Genomic DNA, 22,344 nt, shown 5'->3' on the forward strand with positions numbered 1-22,344 from the left:
GACACTGACAGCGCCTTGGGCTTAATACCACTAGAGGTCATGCAATGTACTTATTATCTAAGCTGCTTTTGAAAAATGCTCTAACGCTCCGCATCTAGTAGATGTGTTTGTACTGACTGTATTTACAGACACTGCTTTGGCCTCTAGATGTCCCTGCTTTGTACGCATGTGGTAACCACGCCACGATAAATCACCCCATCTATTCTGTTGCCCAAACTTGGAATTTATCTCAAACAGCACACGACTGGGGAAGGGTGAGGAATTGGGAATATGCAAATAATATTAGCATGAAAAGCCTTCTTTATAGAATGAAATATCCTATCCACTAAAAGAAGGAATAAACAGGCATAGACAGTGTGGTGTAACACCAAATCCTTCATTACTATGAAGCTGATTTGCTATCGTATCTGCCTTGGACTTTTCCTATCTTGGGGGTGCAGCTTGAGATAATATTGACTGCATCTTGAAGCAGCTGACAACTGCTCTCTGTCTTTTGATTTCAAGCCTTTTGTTGTCTTTCTCCTCTTTGCCTTTGGCCAGCAGCGTAGGTGTCAACCAAATAACAAACACCCCTATCTGTATCATCCACATCCAGCTCCATCTCGAGTAGGCATGCTTTTAGGGAGCTGTCAGACCGCACATTCTGTCACAACTTGGCCCAGCCCTACTATCATAATTTTTCCAGTAGATGCAGATCTGTTGTGAGAGGGCTCAGCTGTTGGAGCCAGCATGTTTTCCCTTAGAGCTTGCCATTGTTATTAGCCAGGGTCCATCAGGAGCTAAAACTTGCCTAAAGGCGCTGCACTCACCAGCCCGAGTTTGCTTATTCTTGGAAAAGAACAACCATCTCCCAGTACTGGCATCACCTGATCTTATGCTGCTCTTATGTCTGATGCTCATCTTTCAACCAGACAGATCCGTGTGCCTCCCTGACTCAGGGTTCTCCCAAGTTGTGAGGAACTGGCTGCCCCACATGTCTCCACATTTCCTACATGATTTAGCAGACCTTGTAAAATTATATCAGTAAGAGTCAATCAGTTGTTTAGTTTCCACAGTAATAAAAATTGATAATTAAATTGTTCTCATCCTTTTGAAGCACCATTGTCTTAGACTTTTGCCAGTCTGGAAAATTCTGGAGATAAGTATTGTTACTAAACCAGATATTACATTCATAATCTCATCATTGATAATCTAATCTCATTTTATCATACACTGGTAATCTCATCAATGTATATAAATACCTGAAGGGAGGGTCTAAAGAGGATGGAGCTCTGCTCAGTGGTGCCCAGTGGCAGGACCAGAGACAACGGGCACAAACTGAAACACAGGAGGTTCCCTCTGAACACCAGGAAACACTTTTTCACTGTGAGGGTGACCGAGCACTGGCACAGGCTGCCCAGGGAGGTTGTGGAGTCTCCCTCCTTGGAAATGTTTAAAAGCCGTGTGGACATGGTCCTGGTCAACTGGCTCTAGGTGGCCCTGCTTGAGCAGAGGGGTTGGACCAGGTGACCTCCAGAGGTCCCTTCCAACCTCAACCATTCTGTGATTACTGGCCAGTTAGTTGACTTTTTGTCACTCTCTCTGTAAGTCATTTATTGTCTATGTAGGAGATTGCTTAGATTATACAAGTTGACTATATAGTTAACAGTTCAGTCCTTTCAGCACAAAAAGAGCCTATGGAAATACGGCAGGTAAGATGTACCTTCTTACCAAACCACGAGGCTTCTTTCAAAATTGCAGAGCACTCTGTCCAGCATGGTGGGAGCCATTTTTCACTCAAGCCTGCTTCTCTGTGGATGTTTTAGGATCTAATACTTATAGAAGAGCTTGTTTTCCTCTAGAAGAAGCTAGAAGTTTCCTGATTTTTTTCCAGAACAAGAGCAAAAGTAAGTACCTTCAGGCGTAACTTCTCAAGATAGATCTAACCTTTTTCTTTCCTATGTGTAGCCATGCCTCTGGGCAGCCTAATTCAGATGAAGCCAAGATACTTAGCATAACTTTACTTACAAAGACTCACTTTCTAGCCTATGTAATGCCTACAGGCATAGCGTATTGAGTGTAATTAAGATTTAATCAAACATAATTTTGTCTTTCTGTTTCTCTATCATCAGGAACAGAACAGCGGGCTTTTCCAGGAGAGCTTTGTCAAAAGATTTTGTATAATTGTATAAATATAGAATAGAAATATTTTATAACAAATTTGAATGCGACAACAGTGTACCCACATTTTTCCTAATCTTTCCTCCTTTGTGCTTTAGAACTGCATTCGAGGAAATCTTCCACAGGCACTGTTCCTGGTAGTGGCCAACTGACAGCTGACAGGAACAGAGCATCCATAAGCCTGCTTGCAGTTTCACATGATGTTCACAAAACTGCTCATAGGGCTAGATAAGATTAATTTTGTGCAGGAGGTCAAGTTATAATTCACGTGCCTCACTTGCTCTTTTCCAGAACTTTCTCAGACTTTTCTGGCAGAGGTTGAGACGTGGCACTAGGATATTCAATTTTTTAAATATTTATGGGGAATGTGGTGGGGAGTGATGAGTGATGAGAACAGTGATCACTTAGCTGCTTCTTTGAGCAATTATAACATTGAAAGTCACGACCATGATTTGCACCTGCAAAGGGTAATGAACTGCCACCTTCTGAGGAACAAGAGAAAACCTGCTTTGTCCCTAGTAGAATGACACTTTCTGATATCACATCCAGCTAGAAGGGGAAAGCAAGCTGTTTGGGTATGAGGTAGGTGGCAGAGTACCCGTCCATAGATAAAATTTCTAGTCATATCCCTTTCAGATGCTTTGAAAGTTTACCATGACAGCAAAGCCGTGAGATGTGGCTGTACAGTGAGTGACTTTTGCACCTTGAAAATGGCACAGCACAGCTTTAACTCTAGCTAGACTTTTGTCTCCTGGAAAGGCTAATGTTGATTTCTGCATTCGTACTGCTGGAAAATGGCAGTTCTGACTATTCTCTCGGATATACGACACTTCTGCAGAGCTGGTACTAACAGAGAAATGTGTCGCAATTGTTTACGCTTCCAACAAACTGGAGATTAGAACAAATTTGTTTTTCAGTAAAAACATGACATATTCTTCAGAATTTAATTGCAGGACACTTAGTTATATTTAAACTCACATCTGCAATAGGGCATGTTTGAAGGGATCCCGAGGTGTGGGGATCTTACACGGACACAGGAGGGTAGCCCACAAGACGATCCCACTATTGCCAGAAACTGGCTCTAGGTTCAAAATGTGTTGCCATTTTAAAGCACAGTGATGGAAGGCTTTGGCTTAAATAAGAAGAAAGGAGAAAGAAAGGGAGGCAGTAAGGAGAGTGGCTGACATGCTAGCTTCTCTGCAAAGTTGACCTGCCTGCTAATCAACTTGCTACTGTATTCTGGATTAATGTGCTAGAAAATTTGAGTGTGCAAGGGAAGTTGCATAAACACGCCACATATTAAGATAAGGTTTTGTTTGATTTTCCAGTTTGTTATAAGTGCAAGCAATTGTGAGGCCTTTCTCTATCAGCATCAGTCCTACAGCGGCATGTTAGATCAGTGAAAATCTCAAAAACGCTGCTTTCATCAGCACAAAGAACCAGCCTCAACAGACTTACCTAATACATAAAATGGTCTCGATAGAGTGTGAGCTCTTCAGTGCTCCTGACAAGGAGTGGACAATGTTACCGCCAAAAGCTTGGAGGGAGAGCAGGGCTCGAAAATAGGACCTCGCAGTTGCTTCACGTGACATTATTAAACTCTGGGAATATGAATAAACCTGAAGTGTGTATCATTTCCTGTGATAACAATGACTTTCATAACAAAGGAAATTGTAAAAATGCTGAATGGACTATTTGATGGTGCTTCTGGCAGGATGAACATTTTAATAAGACCAGACTGGTAGGCAAAAGGAATGGGGTGGGCTGACCCATATCTGTCTCTATGGTGTTTTGGTCAGACTTGTGTGAATCAATCCTGCGAGTCAATCATCAGCTTCGTGCGAATGCACATATTTATTAACATTTAATACCAAAATCCTCCTGTGACCCTCCAGGTATGGCTGAACTCTGTTGAATGGCTAGATTTTGTCCTTCGCTCTATTTCAGTGCTGCCTCATAGCCTTAGTTTTAAGCCTTTAGTACCTCTGCTGTGATCCCACTTGGCCATTGCCTTCCATCTCCCTGAGGCAATCATTTCTGCCTCAAGTGTGGCCTCTCAAACAGCAAACAGATCAAAGACCTCTGCTTGGGACCAGATAAAAAACAACAAATGGGAAGAAAGCAGGAATAGAACAAAATTATAGTTTTGCTAAGCAGGCAGGCTGACTTCTGCAACATATGTGGTGGCCACCAGACAGAGGTAATATCCAGGTCCCACCTGTAGAGAACATGAAGGAGGTTTTAGTGCAGAACAGCTTGGGAAGGCAGGTGGAGGCCTGCCAGAAAAAGTTTGGAGCGCAAACTGTAACCACACGGTTATTACAGTGACGGAGCTACCCCCTGCGGTGAAATGACTGATATTGCTAATAGACTGAAAACAACAGAGCGACCTGCTAGCTACGCCGCTGTAAGGGTGAACACAGCTCTCTTACAAGGATGCAGCCCAGTTTACAGTGATGTATAGACAAGCTCAACTTGATGCCTTTTTTCTTGTATGATATCATACACTCCAGATGAGCCTAAGTCAGTTAAATTATTCATGCACCATGATACCAACCCATGAGCATTAAGAAACAGCAAACTTTGGCCTGTATGAATCAAATATACTATGCGTATCGAATTCCCTAGCAACAACATATTAGACAGAACACTGAGTTAAGGAGAACTTAATTACATCACTATTAAACTTTGATGTCCTAAACAGACAGAAACAATCATACTCCCATCACCAGTTTGAGTATGGGGTTTAGTTGCATCCACATAGTCCAGAGTAAGGATGAGTTGTGCCCGATTTTGTGCACAACAGTGGTGAATATAATTATTTTAATTCAGTAACAATATTTTGGGACAGTATCCATTGATGTATTGATTTCAGTGGAGGTGTTCTTAGGATCAGGTGATACCTGTGCAGAAGCTACAGGGGCAAGGCAGCAGTGAAAACACCCATAAATGTGAATGTGGAGGTTTAAAGCTTGTGCTGATGGTAGCACTGACACACCAAACTATGGATGAATGCTTTCCTCCACAAACAACATAGTTCAGCTGAAAAAAAGAAAAACTGGGCTATTACACTTAACTATTAACAGAGTTGCCTGGATATTTCTCATTGTTGCCTGGAGAGCGAGAGGCGTAGTACATAGTCAACTGTGCAATTGTTGAAGGATAAAACATGGGTTACTGGTGTAAGACTTTGGAGAAAGTAACTTAAGACCCTGACTGCAGCTCAGCTGAGAGGTAGATGAAATTACAATATACATGGAAATTGTCTTCTTAAAACGAGCCACCATACACTTTGTGACAGACTTTACCCAGCACTATGCAGCACGCAATTAAAAAAAACAAAACAGAAGAGAGCCTGCTATTGCCATTCAGCTTTTTATTTTACAACTTTATCAGCTTTACACTTACTTAGCACTGTATTGCATACCTGTAGTCTTCTGTGAGGCCTGTAGGTTGTTATATCCTAAAGATATACAATAAAGATTTAGTGATATAATGCTCTCATTATACCAGAAATGTTAATTTTGAATGTGAGATTTAATGTAAGGCAGTCTTGAGGCAGTAATTTTTAATGGTTTATGTAGGTTTAAGAGCTAGGTCTTCAGGGCAAAATTAATGCTTTTCATCTCTAAGAGGTTTACAAATGACAGCACTATCAATGTAAACTTTCAGCCCTGCACAATGAAATATTTAGAGGTAATTGCACATAATTATACCGGATTTTGGAGGTTTGTGTAAATATCATATTTAAAAGGACTACATATAAATAAAAATGTGGATTTACATAGCAGTCATCTTGAAATGTTTCTAAAAAGGAGTCTCCTAAACAAAAGTATATGTGATGAGACAATTTCAGATCGATTAGCAGGAAGAAAGTTTGGAAGAGAGACTCTTGTAACTAGAGCACCCCAACAAATACCCTCAGAAACGACCAGGCAGCAGCATTAAGAAAGAGGACAGCACTAAAGGAGATAGGATCTGCCATACAACTAATTAAACATGTGGCCAAAGGTATTCGGCTTTATTTTTGTGCAAAATAATGGCTAAAATGCATGTTAGAAGTTGCCATTGAAAATAACAATTCTGGGAGAAATGTCACAGGAGCAGAAATGTCAGCACTGCTCACACCACCACCAGAAACTGAGAGGGAATTCCTCTGATAGCCAAAGGCAAAACACACTCCTGCTGTAAATGATAAAAACCAAAAAGCCCACAGCCTCGACTTTTACAACATTTCATATTTCTTTAAAAGCAAACATTTTACTTTACTTGGAACTCCCCGCGTTTTTTTGGGGGGGTTGGGTGGGGTTTTTTGGTTTGGGGTTTTTTTAGTATTTTTATAAAAGGTTTGTGATTCATTAAAGAAAAAAGCTGAAAGAAAAAGTTCTGATTTTGGCTTGTTTGCAAAAAGTGACTTTTCTTTCCCTCCTCCAACCTGAGATGATTTTAAAACAGTAGGCATATGTTTGTTTGTTTTTTCTTTCTTTTTCAGCAAAGAAACCTCAAATGAAAAATACTGACTGGCTCTATTAATTTCCTACAATTGTTTTGTTTCCTAGAAGCAAATCTCTAGTAGGATGTATTTGGATGGAAAACCCTAAGTTAGCAATTTGCATTTAGTAAGTTTTCCTGTATCTGGAGAAAAAGAGAAAAAAAGAGAAAAAAAGAGAAAAAAAGAGAAAAAAAGAGAAAAAAAGAGAAAAAAAGAGAAAAAAAGAGAAAAAAAGAGAAAAAAAGAGAAAAAAAGAGAAAAAAAGAGAAAAAAAAGAGAAAAAAAAGAGAAAAAAAAGAGAAAAAAAGAGAAAAAAAGAGAAAAAAAGAGAAAAAAAGAGAAAAAAAGAGAAAAAAAGAGAGAAAGAGAGAGAGAAAGAGAGAGAGAAAGAGAGAGAGAAAGAGAGAGAGAAAGAGAGAGAGAAAGAGAGAGAGAAAGAGAGAGAGAGAGAGAGAGAGAGAGAGAAAAAGAGAGAAAAAGAGAGAAAAAGAGAAAAAAAGAGAAAAAAAGAGAGAAAAAAGAGAAAAAAAGAGAAAAAAGAGAAAAAAGAGAAAAAAAGAGAAAAAAAGAGAAAAAAAAGAGAAAAAAAGAGAAAAAAAGAGAAAAAAAGAGAAAAAAAGAGAAAAAAGAGAAAAAAAGAGAAAAAAGAGAAAAAAAGAGAAAAAAAAAAAAAAAAAGAGAAAAAAAGAGAAAAAAAGAGAAAAAAAAAGAAAAAAAGAGAAAAAAAAAGAAAAAAGAAAAAAAGAGAAAAAAAGAGAAAAAAAGAGAAAAAAGAGAAAAAAAGAGAAAAAGAGAAAAAAAGAGAAAAAAAGAGAGAAAGAAAGAGAGAAAAAGAGAGAGAAAGAGAGAGAGAAAGAGAGAGAGAAAGAGAGAGAGAAAGAGAGAGAGAAAGAGAGAGAGAAAGAGAGAGAGAAAGAGAGAGAGAAAGAGAGAGAGAAAGAGAGAGAGAAAGAGAGAGAGAGAGAGAGAGAGAGAGAGAAAAAGAGAGAAAAAGAGAGAAAAAAGAGAAAAAAAGAGAGAAAAAAGAGAGAAAAAAGAGAGAAAAAAGAGAGAAAAAAGAGAGAAAAAAGAGAGAAAAAAGAGAGAAAAAAGAGAGAAAAAAGAGAAAAAAAGAGAAAAAAAGAGAAAAAAAGAGAAAAAAAGAGAAAAAAAGAGAAAAAAAGAGAAAAAGAGAAAAAAAAAGAAAAAAGAGAAAAAAAGAGAAAAAAAGAGAAAAAAAGAGAAAAAGAGAAAAAAGAGAAAAAAAGAGAAAAAAAGAGAAAAAAAGAGAAAAAAAGAGAAAAAAGAGAAAAAAAGAGAAAAAAGAGAAAAAAGAGAAAAAAAGAGAAAAAAAGAGAAAAAAAGAGAAAAAAAGAGAAAAAAGAGAAAAAAGAGAAAAAAAGAGAAAAAAAGAGAAAAAAAGAGAAAAAAAGAGAAAAAAAGAGAAAAAAAAGAGAGAAAAAGAGAGAAAAAGAGAGAGAAAAAGAGAGAGAAAAAGAGAAAAAGAGAAAAAGAGAAAAAGAGAAAAAGAGAAAAATCCCGCGTGGGGAAACACTCGAGTGAGTATATTCATACTCTTTTGGGAGAACTTAGGCAAACTCAGAGACCCAGAGCGACCAGTGCCGGCGTTTATTCCCTTCCAGATCTCACGGAGACCATCAGCTCCCGGCCCAACTCGGTCACGGACAAGGGCAGAGAGGGCTCCAGGGTGATGGTTTTCACTACCGCACCCGTGTAACAGCTGCTCACCGCCTTGCTGTGCGACGCGGGTAGAGCGGGACCGGGGCCGGGCCAGAGCTCGCAGCGCTGCCCGCGCCGCCAGGGCGGCACCTGAGGTTCCTCAAACAAAACGGGCCCCGCGGCGGGACGGGGCGGCTCTCACCCACCCCGGCGGCTCCCGCCGCTTCACCTCTGCGGGGCGGGGACCGCCGGGCCGGGCACGGGGGAGGAAGAACTCTCTATCCTCACGGCGGACGAGCCTACGCTCCCCGGCCGAGGCCGCTGTCGGCGGGGCTGCGCCTTTAAGGGGCCGGGGGAGGTGGCGGCGGGCGGGTTTCTGTGCGCTGGGGCTGTTCCCTCCCCTTGTCCCTCCCTCTTTCCCTCTCTCCCTGCCAGGCCGGGCGGTGGGCAGAGCCCGCGGGCCGCTGCCGCGGGTGTGGGACGGGAAGCCGCCGCAGCCTGCCTGCAGCCATGGGTCTGCCCCTGCGCTGCCGGCTGCCGGTGCTCCCACTTCTCCTGCTGGCAGCCGGCGGGCTGCGGGCGGCAGAGCGGAGTAGCAGCGCCATGGAGGAGCTCGCCACCGAGAAGGAGGCGGAGGAGAGCCACCGGCAGGACAGCGTGAGCCTCCTCACCTTCATCCTGCTCCTCACTCTCACCATCCTCACCATCTGGCTCTTCAAGCACCGCCGCGTCCGCTTCCTCCACGAGACCGGCCTGGCCATGATTTACGGTGAGTCCCGCCGCGCCCCCGGCACCGCGTCTCGACCAGCGCCGCCTGCCCGTGCCTCAGCCCCGCTCCCCCCCCTCCTCCCTCGGCAGGCGGCTCTCTGAGAGCCGCTGTCACCCCCGGCAGGTGCCGGCAGTGGCGGGGGGCCCGGAGGCGGCGGCGGCTGGCCCCGGTGCTTGGCCGCGCCCCGCCGTGTCGCCGCGCCCCCGCTGCCTGAGGAGAGGCGAGGCGAGGTGCGGGCGTGCGGCAGCGCCGCTGCGGCCTCGAGCCCCCCTCACGGCTGGCGGGCGGCGGCGCAAGGGTAGGCCGCACCCCGGGGGGAGAGGGAGCCCGCCGTGGCAAAGCCCGTCAGCGTCGGTACTCCTGGATCCCCTGCCTTCGCCGGCGCCTTTCCTCGGGCCGGGGGCAGAAAGAGGGGCGGGGGGGGGGATACGGCCCCGCTGCCTCCCTTGCGGCCGCAAAGCGGTGTCCTGCGCAAAGGTGCGCCCTGCCACCATCCCCTGGCGTCGGAGTGGCTGCGCTGGCAGGGCGCAGCGTTTCAGTAACCCTCCCCGCTGTAGAAAGGCAGCTTGCCGGCCGTACTTGTGGAAATTCGCAGTACCGGGCCGTGCAGGTCATCGCAGTCACGACTTCGGAAAGTGTTATCCAAATGCTCTCACCGTGCTGCGGCACGCGCTGTGTGAAAAGGAGCGTGTTTAAACTTTGATGCTCAGGGGTTTGCTTGCTGGCTGTTGGCGTGCTGCTGTCACGGGTGGCCTGAGTTTGCTGGTTAGCGACTGACTGCGGGGACACCAGACGCCTTAGCGCCCACTGCTCGTCTTGAGCCCGCTTGGTGGAATAAGGACTGTACTGAGCCAAGTTTGTCCTCTCCAGCCCCCCTCTCCCCCGGTGGATCTGAGTAAAGGGAGAGTCAATCCCTCAGCAGAAGCTGCGTTCTCCTCTGCGTCTATGGGGCAGATGATTCTGAGGAGCTGGGTTCTGTGCTGGTACCATTAATGGCTGGCACAGAGGTCCTCAGGTGAGCCTGAACCCACGGCACAGAGTGCTCGCTCCTTTGCAAACTCGCGCGATTATATTTCATGCGCGTTTCGCTATGCAGAGCATAAACAGTTGCGATGAGGAGCAGCCATCCGTTTAAAAAATGATTTGTCTGCCGGTGATTGGCTACTGCCATAGCGCTGGGGGCTCTTTTCTCCTTCGTGTGCTGAATCTGTTCCTGCTGAACAGTGTGAAACACCTACCCAGTGTTGGTTGGGATAAGCATATTGAGGGTAACCACAGATGAGAAATTCGGCACTCACGAGGAGGAGGAGGAAAGTGCACCGTTTCCTCCCCTATGAGTACTACTGCTCTTGAGAGCTACGTGATCACTTGCAAAGCAGTGGAATTTTCCTCTGCTGGTGCTTCTCTTAAACCATCCCAGTTTGCTCTTAGTCACTGATCTCTTTGCTGCATTGCTGTGTATTTCATATATGCTTGTTGCTGAAAACTGACAAATTAAGTTGGGCATATAAGTAAGTTATGTACTAGCGTGATAATGCTGAGCAGCTGAATAATGCTCAGGAGGTGGTAGATTAACTGTGTATGTGCTGATGGGAAGAGGCAGCGTAAGGTTGTATTGTAAATGTTGTTTAGATATTACACTGGTGTTGTCACCTTCAGAAAGTTCATTTATGGATTATGACTGTTTCTGTGATGTAGGTAGTTTAGTAGTTTAGGTGGTGGAAATCTTGTGTATGTGGGAGTGCTAATATATGCAATACAAGTACCAGGGCATCAAGGGCATTTGGGTATTCATTTTGATGAGCTGTGTGGGAAGTAAGAAATTGTTCAACTAGAGAATTTCTGCCTCTCATTAAACTCAAATTAGTTTACTCTAATATCCAGTTCCTGATCCATGAAATGGATCCTAGATTCCCAATTTGATGTACAAGTGCTGAAATTGTATATTAGGAAAGGTGCTACGCTGTAGCCCTTTCTGCCCCACAGGCACCGCTGCCGAAAGAATGATTGGCTCAAACCATTGCATGTTCTTGGTGTGCCTTCGCTTAAATCACTTTGTTTTCGTAGATCGTTCCTCAATACACTCACCTTTTAAATGAGCTGCTTTAGTATACCAAAATACATGGTCTTCTCCCTCCCAAACAAACCGACTCTTGCCATGTCGTGGCAAACACACAAGGAAACGTGTTCAGCGAGTTCAGTTCCTTTCTAACATGGTTAGCCTTCATGCCAGTGAAGCTCTGCTGAGGCCTGGCTTCACTTAGGCATTTTGTGGACATCCTTTAGAGCAAAGAAAACAACATAGCAAGTGTCATCATAACTGTCTGTTATACTTCCGATAACCGTACTTTATTCTTTAGAGTTTCTCCTCTTCCTTCTTTGTCACTTAAAGGATAGCAGTTAAACTGAGATGGGTTTTTATTTTGCTGATAACTTGGTATATAATACACATTTTTTTGAAACTATGTGTGTACTTAAAATGCATATATTTGATCAGTCTATCTTAAACACAAAATTGTAAGGCAGTATTTCAGCCAAAGAGTTTGTAGCCCTAAAACCACAAGTAGCTAGCATGAAACAGTTCTGGGCATCTAGGTGCTCTCATAAGGATGTATTTCATAATGTTATTGGTGTCGGCTTCAAACTCTGCACACCAGGTAACTTTCACATGGTTTTATGGTCAAGCGTACAGCGCTTGTACCATTTGGGTTCAATTTTTCTAACAGAAAAATCAAAGTGTTTCTATCACAGCAGTTTTCAATGCTACCTGAATAAGTGGCTTTCATTTACAGAAGTAAGCTAGCACTTCCATGCCAATTAATTTTTATTGTAGAAACAATGACCTAGAAAAACTGGCTTCTTGCACCTAAACCCCCACACCCCTCCCACCCCACCCCTAAACAGTTGGTTTCAAAGTGATGAATCTTTGGATGGTATTATTAGATCAAATACACATTTGACCCAAGCCAGTTAGAACTGGAGGTCTTGATGACTGTTTGCTTCTTTCATTCTTTAAGAAGAGGTGATGGAGCTGGACTTCTTTTTTTCTTATCTAGCCATGTTAATTTACAATAATGTACAATGAGACTTCTTTCCTTGAGCGCAGTAAGCACTGAGTAGCGTGACACTGGCTTGAAACAGTGAGCGGAGAAACTGCCTCCAACCAGAGCTTTAACTAACCCTTCTGAATGTTAACTTATCTCTTTCTGAGAATCCAGATATGAGCACATCCTGTTCTACTTTCGTGATGACTCTGCTGTTAATTTGATCATGTTTCTGTTAAAGGTAGTATGTGTTTTACCCTGCTAAAAAGACCAGTGGTCCAAGTACTGCTGGTGCTGCCAAAGTTTGCATTTCTTCCAGACTTTGAGTAGCGTATTCTCTGCTGCCCATTGAATGGGAGGCATCTGTCACGTCTGACAGTTTTGGTGTGGTGGTCTAATTACCCAGTCCTCAACAGAACAAAGGCTGCTGCCGTGTCCAGGTTTCCTGTGTTTTATATGACTTCATCATGCTAGCTGCTTCAGTTGAACATTAAAAAGTCATTAAAATCATTGTTGTCTTTCCAGGTTTCTTATTTCCTGTGTCCCTTCAACAAACAGTCGCTGCTTGTCTGTCTCTATTATTCTGATGTGTTAACAGGTGTTTCCAGAGAACTATATTTAAGATATGAAATAACATGAAGTTTCCACGAGTGTTTAATGACTTAGTGCTGCATTTTTTTTGTGATGTGCAACTTAAAATCTTATTTTTGATGAAGAAATATAAAAGTTACAGACCTCAGCTGCATATGCTAGATCTGACAATTTTGTATGTGAAAGAGGAAGCGACCTACCTTTTTTGAATGTCATAAAATACTTTGCACCTAAAGCTGTAGGTTCAGGCACAGTGCTGATTTGAATTGATTATGTACCACACCATCACACTGTGAGTATCCGCAGGTCATTCCACTAGATGCTTTTGGCTTATAAAGTGCTAAATACATTGAATTCTGGTCTTGAAACTGTAACAAGGGTGTTGCTCTATGGAAGTTATATACTTGCACGCGGCAAAAGTTCTGCAGCTGCTCCAGCAACAGTATTACTAATGCAAGTCATTATGGAGCAATTAAAAACCAACCAAACAAACCAACAAAAACCAATGAACAACCCACAACAGAACAATTAAGGAATCGAGACTTTGCTGACACATGTATACCATCTTATGATAGTCATCATGATGCTTGCTTTCTTTGCGCTGGTCCGAGTACCAAGGGTAAAACATTGAGCTGTGTTTTTCCTGAAGAAGTTCAACTGTGTATGGCATGGAGGAGCATCCCCAGGTGGTAAGGACCCACAGGACATGGTCCGTACACCTTGGGAGCTCAAGGAAGAGCTTAAGGATGGGAAGTGACGGTGGCTCCCCAGCTCTCTGCTCTTTAGCAGCTGTCTGGATATGTAGGTGTGTCTCAGCAGATCCAGTGATATCACTCCCATTAGGCAATTAGTTTGTCCCTTTTCATAAGTGATAATATGGGTAACTGGCAACCCACATACCAGCATAGGTGTCAGTCCTACCAGGTACCTTCTTGACTGTGGAGTTGTTCTGGAACTGCCTGGGGGCCACACAGCTAGTGCTATGGGTAAAAGTAAAAGCAAAACTGAACTTGGGTATAGAGAAAGAAAAATAATATATGAAGAGGCATATAAAACTAATAATACCTTTTGTGGATCAGAAATGAGAGATAAGAGGTAAATGTTCAGGATAAAAATATCAGATTGGTTCTGAAATATTTTGTATCAGACTAAGTTTCTGTATCCACAGATACAGAAAAGGCCTATTTTTAGCTCATCTGGCTGCAGTGCTCTCTGTTACCATTCTAGTCTCTAGACATGCTAGAGATGACCTAATGCATCTCCACGGCCATCAAAATAATGGCAGTGTTGGTATTTAATAAGCTACTTTCACGTATGCTTCTAAATCTAGTGTTAGAAGGCTTAACTCTGAGCACCCAGTTTTGAGAACACTATCCTTTCTCTGGCAACCTGCTTGTTCTTCCTGGGTATTCTTTTGAATCACTTCGTTACAGGCTTTAAAAGTGAGTCTTGCTCAATTTGTTGGCTGCTCAGACCATTTTTAATTGCTTTGCAAATCTCATCTGTAAGCTTGCTTTGTGGCCTGCAAGTGGATGGAACTTATTTTATCTTGTGAGAGATTTTAGAAGAAACGCTGTATCTCTGTTATTAGCCTACCTGTATTTCAGATTTGCTCTTCAGGTGGGGTAGCTAGCTTATAAATTGCTAATGTTTCTGAAATGTCTTTGGAGTACAATTCAGCTGTAGTCCTCAGCAGTGATTTTGTGTGAGAGGTTTTTGGGGTTTTTCTGTGGTGGTTTGGGATTTTTTTGAGGGAGAGCAGTGATTTTAGTAGCAATAAAGATAAATTAGTTCATTTTTATGTTTGTTAACTTAAGCTTCGTGAGATGTTCTATCAAATCAGCATCAGAATACCCTTCTGATCACCAGCATGAGCCAGAGAGAAATGGCAACCCTGGATTTCCTCTACACAAGCGTCGTGGTTTTAGCCCAGCCAGCAGCTGAGCGCCACACAGCTGCTCGCTGACTCCTCCCCCATCGGGATGGGGGAGAGAATTGGAAGAGCAAAAGTGAGAAAACTCGTGGGTTGAGATAAAGACAGTTTAATGGGTAAAGCAAAAGCCACAAGCAAAGCAAGACAAGGAATTCATTCACTGCTTCCCATGGGCAGGCAGGGGTTCAGCCATCTCCAGGAAAGCAGGGCTCCATCACGCGTAACGGTGACTTGGGAAGACAAATGCCATCATTCTGAATGCCGCTTCCCCGCCCCCCCCCCCCCCGTCCAGTCCCTCCTCTTCCCCAAGCCTCTTATAAACTGAGCATGACATCATATGGTATGGAATATCCCTTTGGTCAGTTGGGGTCAGCTGTCCTGTGTGGCCCCTCCCAACTTTTTGTGCACCCCCAGCCCACTCGCTGGTGGGGTGGTGTGAGAAGCAGCAAAGGCCTTGGCTCTGTGTGAGCACTGCTCAGCAATAGGTTCATAGAACAAAACCATCTCTATATTATCAACACTGTTTCCAGCACAAATCCAAAACATAGCCCCTTGCTAGCTACTACGAAGAAAATCAACCCTCTCAGCTGAAACCAGGACAGTGAGGAAGCCTTTGGTGACATAATTGGCTGTTAAAGCTAGTACCGCCCAGCAACACCACACGGTTATAGGAACCAGTTGGAGGCTGAAGGGGAAGGTGTTCCTTTGCATATACTGTAGTTCTCATCTGAATTAGAAAGTCATCGCAAACAGATGCCAGTTCTGCAATATTGCAGAGCTCACACGTGTGCCTGCCTTTGCTCCTGTGTGCCTGCTCAATGACTGGTTCTGTTGATAGGAGTGTGCTGAACTGAGGGTAGGTAAACTGATCTCTGGTGCATAAACTTGTTGTCAGACAGTGAGGTGGTTCTGTAGCGCATTATGCATTACTGTTGTTCTTGTCTGGGCCCTGTAGGAGCCTGAGGATTTCCTTAGTCCACTTTGGAAGATTTCTTTTTTTTTTTTTTGCAACCATTTCTGATTTTTCTTTGCTACCTTGCAATAGAAATATGACTCTAAACAGGTCTTCTAAGGAGTCTCTCTAAAACAACACAAGGACTGAGCTCCTCTGTAGATGGGGAGCGTCTGCAGCTACTGCAGTAGCTTCTGCTCTTGGTGCAAGTGAGAAGAGTGAAAAGGGGACAGTGAGGGAATGTGTAAAAGCTGTCAAATCCTACAAGGTGCCCAAGGCTGCTTCTTGGGTGCTGATGGTGTCCCCATCTTGCTGCTCAGTAACTGAGGCTCTGTATGTTTTGGGGAGAAGGTGGATGGGACAAATCAGGTTTTCAGCTGCTTCCTTTCCCTTTGGTAAGTTAGGCCTTGGTTTTATGGATGATCATAGAAGGGTAATAGGGAGCATTTTCTTGGTGATGTGTGGTGGGTTGACCCTGGCTGGAGGCCAGGTGCCCACCAGAGCCGCTCTCTCACTCCCCTCATTCACCAAACAGGGGAGAAAAGGCATAATGAAATGCTTGTAGGTCGAGATAAGGACAGGGAGAGATCACTCACTAATTATCGTCACAAGCAAAACAGACCAAACTTAGAGAGGGAATTCATCTAATTTATTACTAGGCAAAACAGAGTAGAGGAATGAGAAAATAAAATCAACTCTTAAAACACCTCCCCCCACCCCTCCCATCTTCCCGGGCTCAACTTCACTCCCGGCTTCAACCTTCCCCCCCTCAGCGGCACAGGGGGATGGGGAGTGGGGGTTACGGTCACTCCATCACACGGTGTTTCTGCCGCTTCTTCATCCTCAGGGGGAGGACTCCTCTCATCGTTCCCCTGCTCCAGCATGGAGTCCCTCTCACAGGGTGCAGACCTTCAGGAGCAAACTGCTCCAGCGTGGGGTCCCCCACGGGGTCACAAGTCCTGCCAGCAAACCTGCCCTGGCATGGGCTCCCCTCTTCACGGGTCCACCGGTCCGGCCTGGAACTTGCTCCAGCGTGGGCTTCCCACGGGCCGCAGCCTCCTTCAGGTGCCTCCACCTGCTCCGGCGTGGGGTCCTCCACGGGCTGCAGGTGGAATCGCTACACCCCCTCATCCTTCCTCCATGGGTTGCAGGGGGACAGCCTGCCTCACCATGGTCTTCACCATGGGCTGCAGGGGGATCTCTGCTCTGGCGCCTGGAGCTCCTCCTCCCCCTCCTTCTTCACTGACCTTGGTGTCTGCAGAGTTTCTTACATCTTCTCACTCCTCTCTCCGGCTGCAAAAGCTCTCTCTCTAAGTGTTTTTCTACTTCTTAAATATGTTATCACAGAGGCGCTGATTGGCTTGGCCTTGGCCAGCGGCGGGCCCGTCTTGGAGCCGGCTGGCATTGGCTCTATCAGACACAGGGGGAGCTTCTAGCAGCTTCTCACAGAAGCCACCCCTGTAGCCCCCCCGCTACCAAAACCCTGCCACGCAAACCCAACACATGATGTTAAGGAAAATCTATGTAGCAACTGGCGCATAATCTTATCTCTGGGTTTCACAATATTGCATTGACTTATGCCTTATGCAAAACAAAATGAACAATTCAGATATTGTTCTTTCCAATATTTAATTTAAAAAAAAAAAAACAACGTCGTGCTGGACTAAAGTGATTCTAGTTGTGCCTTCCCTTGCAGTGTGTCTTTTACATGCATTTCTTACTTTCTGTGCTATAGAAGGTCTAGAGCATCTTGATACTGAAGTCCCCTTCACTCCAAGCAATTAGCCACACAGCAGAGTGCTTTTGGAAGTGCCTCTGGTTCATCTGTACAACCAGTCCTGGGCAGCATTTAGGTGCAGGAGTGCAACCTGTGAAATGCCTTTGTAAACTATTGCATGTCCTGGGCTTACTAACAGAGATGGAAACTCTGAAGACTTCTGCTGTGTGCACTCCCAGCTCCTACTGTCAGCAAAGCTGGCACAACTGGAAACAGGCGCAAGCCTTGCCTCTGACTCCCTGGGGCCCAAACTCTCCCTTCTCAGGGGACTGACCTTGCCTCCAAGCTGGGATGGCTTCCCACAGTGCACATATATAGCTCTGGAAGGGGTGATGGGAAGGCTCGATTCCCTGTGACAGAAAAGTGAACATCATTCAGCTAGTTATGCTCCCACTTGTGTCATCTGTCCCCATGAACCTCACTTTGTGGGCCCTTGGTAGCCCTTTTTCCCCCATCCTTCCTTCTGAAAGTTGGCCTCTCCTTACCAACCTACTCTGCAGAGTAGTTCAAGACAACATCTTAGAGTTGGGTGAAACCTTTCCTTTGATTCTGGTAGGGAGATATTTCCACCCCCATCCCCTGCTATCTGAACAACCGTTCTCTCCATTAGGTAAAGGTGGCAGTGTCTACCCCCTTACTGATCTAGAAACCACAAATCTGAAGCAGGAACCACAGGTCAGCCATCATTAAAAAATAAAGAAGAAAAAGTAGTCATCCTCAAAGCTATGGTGTGTCATAGGACACCTCCTGCAGTCCTGAACTATATGTATCTTGGCCTGTTAGGGGCCAGAAGTAAAAATATTTTGCAGTTCCTATCTAGCCCTTTAACAGGTGCTGTGTACCGTGGGTGCTTTTTCCTTGCTCCCATGCTGACTGCTCAGAGTCCAGCACTGAGCTGCTGAACTGTCCCTGTGCATTCAGGAGACAGCCTCAGTATTTAACTCAAGGCTGTTGTTTCCACTCTGACAGCCAGAAATACCAGCTTGTACACTTTTCTTTTCTCTCTTTTTTTTTTTTTTCTAACAGAGTCCTTATTTGTGACTCAAGATTAATGCTTTATCCCCATTTAATACTGAATATAGCCTTTCTCGCCCTGCTTCAGACTAAGTGGTATCTATATTGAAAAGATGTAATACAAGCAATTATTTTTTTTAGAAGGGTATTCATCTTGAAGGGGTTTTCACTAGTGTTGTAAAAAATACACAGTTGTTCTCAGCAGATCAGATCTTTTCTATATCTACTAGAGATGGGTAATTTAGCTCAAACACACTGCTTTTTTCTCCCCTATTAAGAAGCACTTCAGCCTGCAATTAACCGAGTGTGAAGGGAGAAAAGAGAAATGGTATAAAACTGGTTGGATTTTTTTCCATACCCTTAAATCAGACAATTCACTTTACTTTAGAAGTGCCTAAAGGCCCTTGAAAGCTGTGATGGAAGAAGCTGGGTTTGTTTTGTTTTGTTGTTTGGGTTTTATTTTTTGAGGGAGAAATAGTTGAAGGCTCCCCCTCAATTAGAGTAGAGGAGACGAACTGTGCTTTCAGCCGGGGGAGGCACGTAGTTTCTGTGCTTTCTTCCTGGCATCGGTATTTCATGTTCATTTTCAAAGGCTGGGTTTAAGCTCTGCATTTGTCTTGATACAGCTGTATGTGTGAGTGGTGCATGGAAAAAGATCATCCCCCTGCCTGGTAGGTCTGTCCTGGCAAAGCCATAGTAGGTGCAGCACTGCTGCCAGGAGGTGTCCGTGGGCTTGGCTATACTGCTGCCCTGGGTGGCTCTGCCACCGCTGAGGATCCTGCCTGTACATCCGTGCTGGCGGGGCTTGCAGGTCTGCTGTAGTCTGTGCTGCTTCTCCATAACTGCTGTTCTCTCTGCTTGTGGTCTTTTTCAAAATGCCCCTCCCTGCCTTGTTGAAACAGGTCTGTAGGAAATGGTTTTAAAGGCAGCTGGAGGCCACTGAAATACCTAGTGCAAACTTTTAAGTGCATGTAATGAGTGTATAACTAGTTCCTCCCCTATTACCTTGTAAGCCCCTTGGAGGGGGCAGTCTGAACAGCAGAGCTATGGGTCTGATGGGCACCTTGTGCTGGCTTTGTGGAAGTGTTTAAATAAAGTGGTGTGCTTATTCTGGATGCCATGCCTCTCAATAGTTGTCTTCTCACTTATGCTTAAAAAAAAAAATTAGTACTGAGGACATTTTTGTTTTTTAAGTAGGTGCTTTTTGACTTGTTCTCCTGCTCTTTCATTATGAAGTTGGGGGACTATTCTTAACAAAAAAAGGATGGAAACAAAGGAGCACAGTATAAATGTATTCTAAAATGCAATTAACTTGTCTGTGCATAAGATGACAGTCTTCAACGTGCTGGCTGTGTGTGGATGTTCCTGTGACTCTCACCGTTAGCAACTAGCTGAAGAGAAAGCTGCTCGTGTGTTTTGGTGTCCCCTATGTGTGAGGTTCTTCCCTGTGTGGGCTCTGCAGCAGGGCACGCTGTGGTCAGGATCAGTGCCAACACACTGGGAATGTAGTCATTGCTTCCGAGACTCAGATGCTATCCTATTAATTCAAGAATTGGATTAAATATGAAAACTACTGTTAACCTCTGCCATTGCTTTGAATACAAGATACTAATAGAAAGATGTTGTAACTGATGATAGTTTAAAAATCCTTGTGGGACACAATATATGACTAGCTTTTGATTTATACTCTTTGAATCCATTAGAATGGATACTATCTGTTTTCACACCAATTCTGAGAAATTATTATTTCCCCCACACACACACTTCTTAGCACTTGATATCAAGTCCTTCAGCAGTGAAAGGGGACCTGCATTTAAAGTGTTATATACATCTCTGCTGATGTTTTACTGCTGCATGATCCTTCCTATTTGTTCTTTCCTTCTTGTCAGTCTTCATTATACCTACTGATTGCGTAACGGCCTTTCTCCTGGGAATAGTTGCCTTATCCATGAGGCAGCTTGACTGTTCTTCCTTAAATTCCCGCTGTAGTGAGCGAACTGCTAGTGTTTAGCCCTAGAACCCATCCTCTCCTAGAGAACTTGCTTTACAGCCTTTGCTGAACATACAAGTCACTTGCTATGGAGTTGGACACTTTCCCCATCCAAAACTCTGCTGAGGCTGGAGATCATGTATTTAAACTCCCCAGCACTGTTACTTGCAGTCTTAGGATCTGGCTGGTTTTGTAGGTGAATTACAAATTCTACTTTTATGCACTGTGAAGTATTTTTTTTTTAAATGCATTTGGAGAAGTAGAGGCTTCATCTGGGCATGTTTGAAAGCGATCTGGGTTGGCTTTTTCATATAACGGCAATCATCAAAGACCTAGCTAGGTTCTACCTAATTGATACTGTATTTGCTTGTCTGTGTATGAGCAATGAAGTTGATAACCTAAAGTGGTTGAGCAACAATTCATGCTTTATTTGTGTTTGCCAGTAGATATAGTATTTAAACTTGTTATTCTTGGCCTGAAATACCAACTTAGTCCAGCTGGCTTTTAGCTTTGCTATGTAAGTAACCTTTAGAAGTTGAACTCAATAGAGGAGTTCAAACTGCACCTGTAGAGATCTCCTTGGCTACTTGGGAGGGATATGCCACCTGAGGTGGAAGTGGCAATCAGAGGAGATGCGAAGCAGTGCATGGAGTTGGGCTCATCAGCTATGCTGCAGTTCTCCAACAGCTGGAAAACATAGGAATAAGCACTGAGGAAGAAAACTTGTGTAAAGTCTTATTGCTGTTGTGGCAATGCCACCTGATCGTTCCTCCTGGGTTACCTTTGATATTCTAGTTCAATATTATGTAATGTTGTATGTTAAGAGCAGAGGAGAGTGACTGTATGTGACCTTCCACAGACATGTCTGGCAAGGTTGACTGTAGCATCCATTCTGGGCTCACAGAATTGAAGCAGGCACTTCTGCTTGTTTAGTTTGTCTTGAAGCTTTATACTTTGGCAGTCGTGACTGCTGCACTGCATAAAAGGTACGGTTTTGTCATACCTATCTGCAATATTAGTGTCTTGCAGGGACCATATTCCCACCAGACACTATTTACAGTGAATCGTTCTCAGGAGGAGGTGAGTATTTGGAAGACATGATGGTGTGAGTGAGACAGTCTTAACTCTGGAATAGATTTTCATATGGGCAACTGAGTGCCAGTACGCTGTTTCAGCTTAACCGTTATTAGTTTTCATCTCTGCGCAGCAGTATATCTAGTTTGGCAGATATTTGGTTTATTAAGTAGATTTTTATCTCTAGAAGCTTCTACCTTTTTTTCAAACCACGATCACATGTGTTAGAGCAATGTGTTTACCGGCTCAGCTGCAGACACATTATTCAGACTTCAGGAGCTTGAATGGAAAGATTGTGTTTCTGTACCAGGTTTAATTTTTCTCTGAAGTTCTGATTTACAAAGTTCTCAGGGAGTTTGCTACTCCCAAATCTCTCTCTTGGAGAGAAGGAGCCTCCTTAGAACACACATACACTTCTTGGGCTTCCAAAAAATCCAGTGGATGACCATTCTCCTAATGATCTTTTACAGAGATTCATGGACATAAAATTAATCTTTTCGTCAGCACTGCATTACTGAAGAGCTAGTGAGTGATTTCCTAATGGTGACCTGCTTGTTGAGCTGCAGTAGCTAAATGTAATTGCAGCATACTCATTTTTTTATGTGTGCCTGCATGAAACAGAGAAATGTCAACATAGATATCTTGGCGATACCTAGTACTTGATTATGCCCATATATTAGCCTCAGGGAACCATAAAAAGAGTTTATTGCTCTTACTGGCAAATGCTTGAGTGTATTTATTTCAACACTTTCAGTTTTTGACCCTAATGGTTTTGGGATCTCTTCCAAAATGTAAAACATAGGACAGTTATATTTCTTGTTCTCTGTACTTCAGACACAAATACCTAATCTTCTCATTGCATCAGGCGCTTATAATGTCAGATACATAA

At 43.8% G+C, this 22,344-nt stretch overlaps 1 protein-coding gene across 2 annotated transcripts in view; it reads left to right on the forward strand.

Annotated features, from left to right (window-relative positions):
- The first annotated feature begins 8,443 nt into the window (after positions 1-8,443).
- Positions 8,444-22,344, forward strand: part of SLC9A7 (solute carrier family 9 member A7) — an 84,439-nt gene continuing 70,538 nt past the window's right edge. For both annotated transcript variants that reach the window (XM_054834409.1, XM_054834414.1), the window contains exon 1: positions 8,444-9,080. In XM_054834409.1, coding sequence (XP_054690384.1) covers positions 8,822-9,080 — 259 coding nt within the window. In that variant the 5' untranslated portion in view covers positions 8,444-8,821. The remainder of the gene's footprint in view (positions 9,081-22,344) is intronic.

This window comes from Grus americana, chromosome 1, assembly GCF_028858705.1.
Source record: "Grus americana isolate bGruAme1 chromosome 1, bGruAme1.mat, whole genome shotgun sequence".
Lineage (NCBI taxonomy): Eukaryota > Metazoa > Chordata > Aves > Gruiformes > Gruidae > Grus > Grus americana.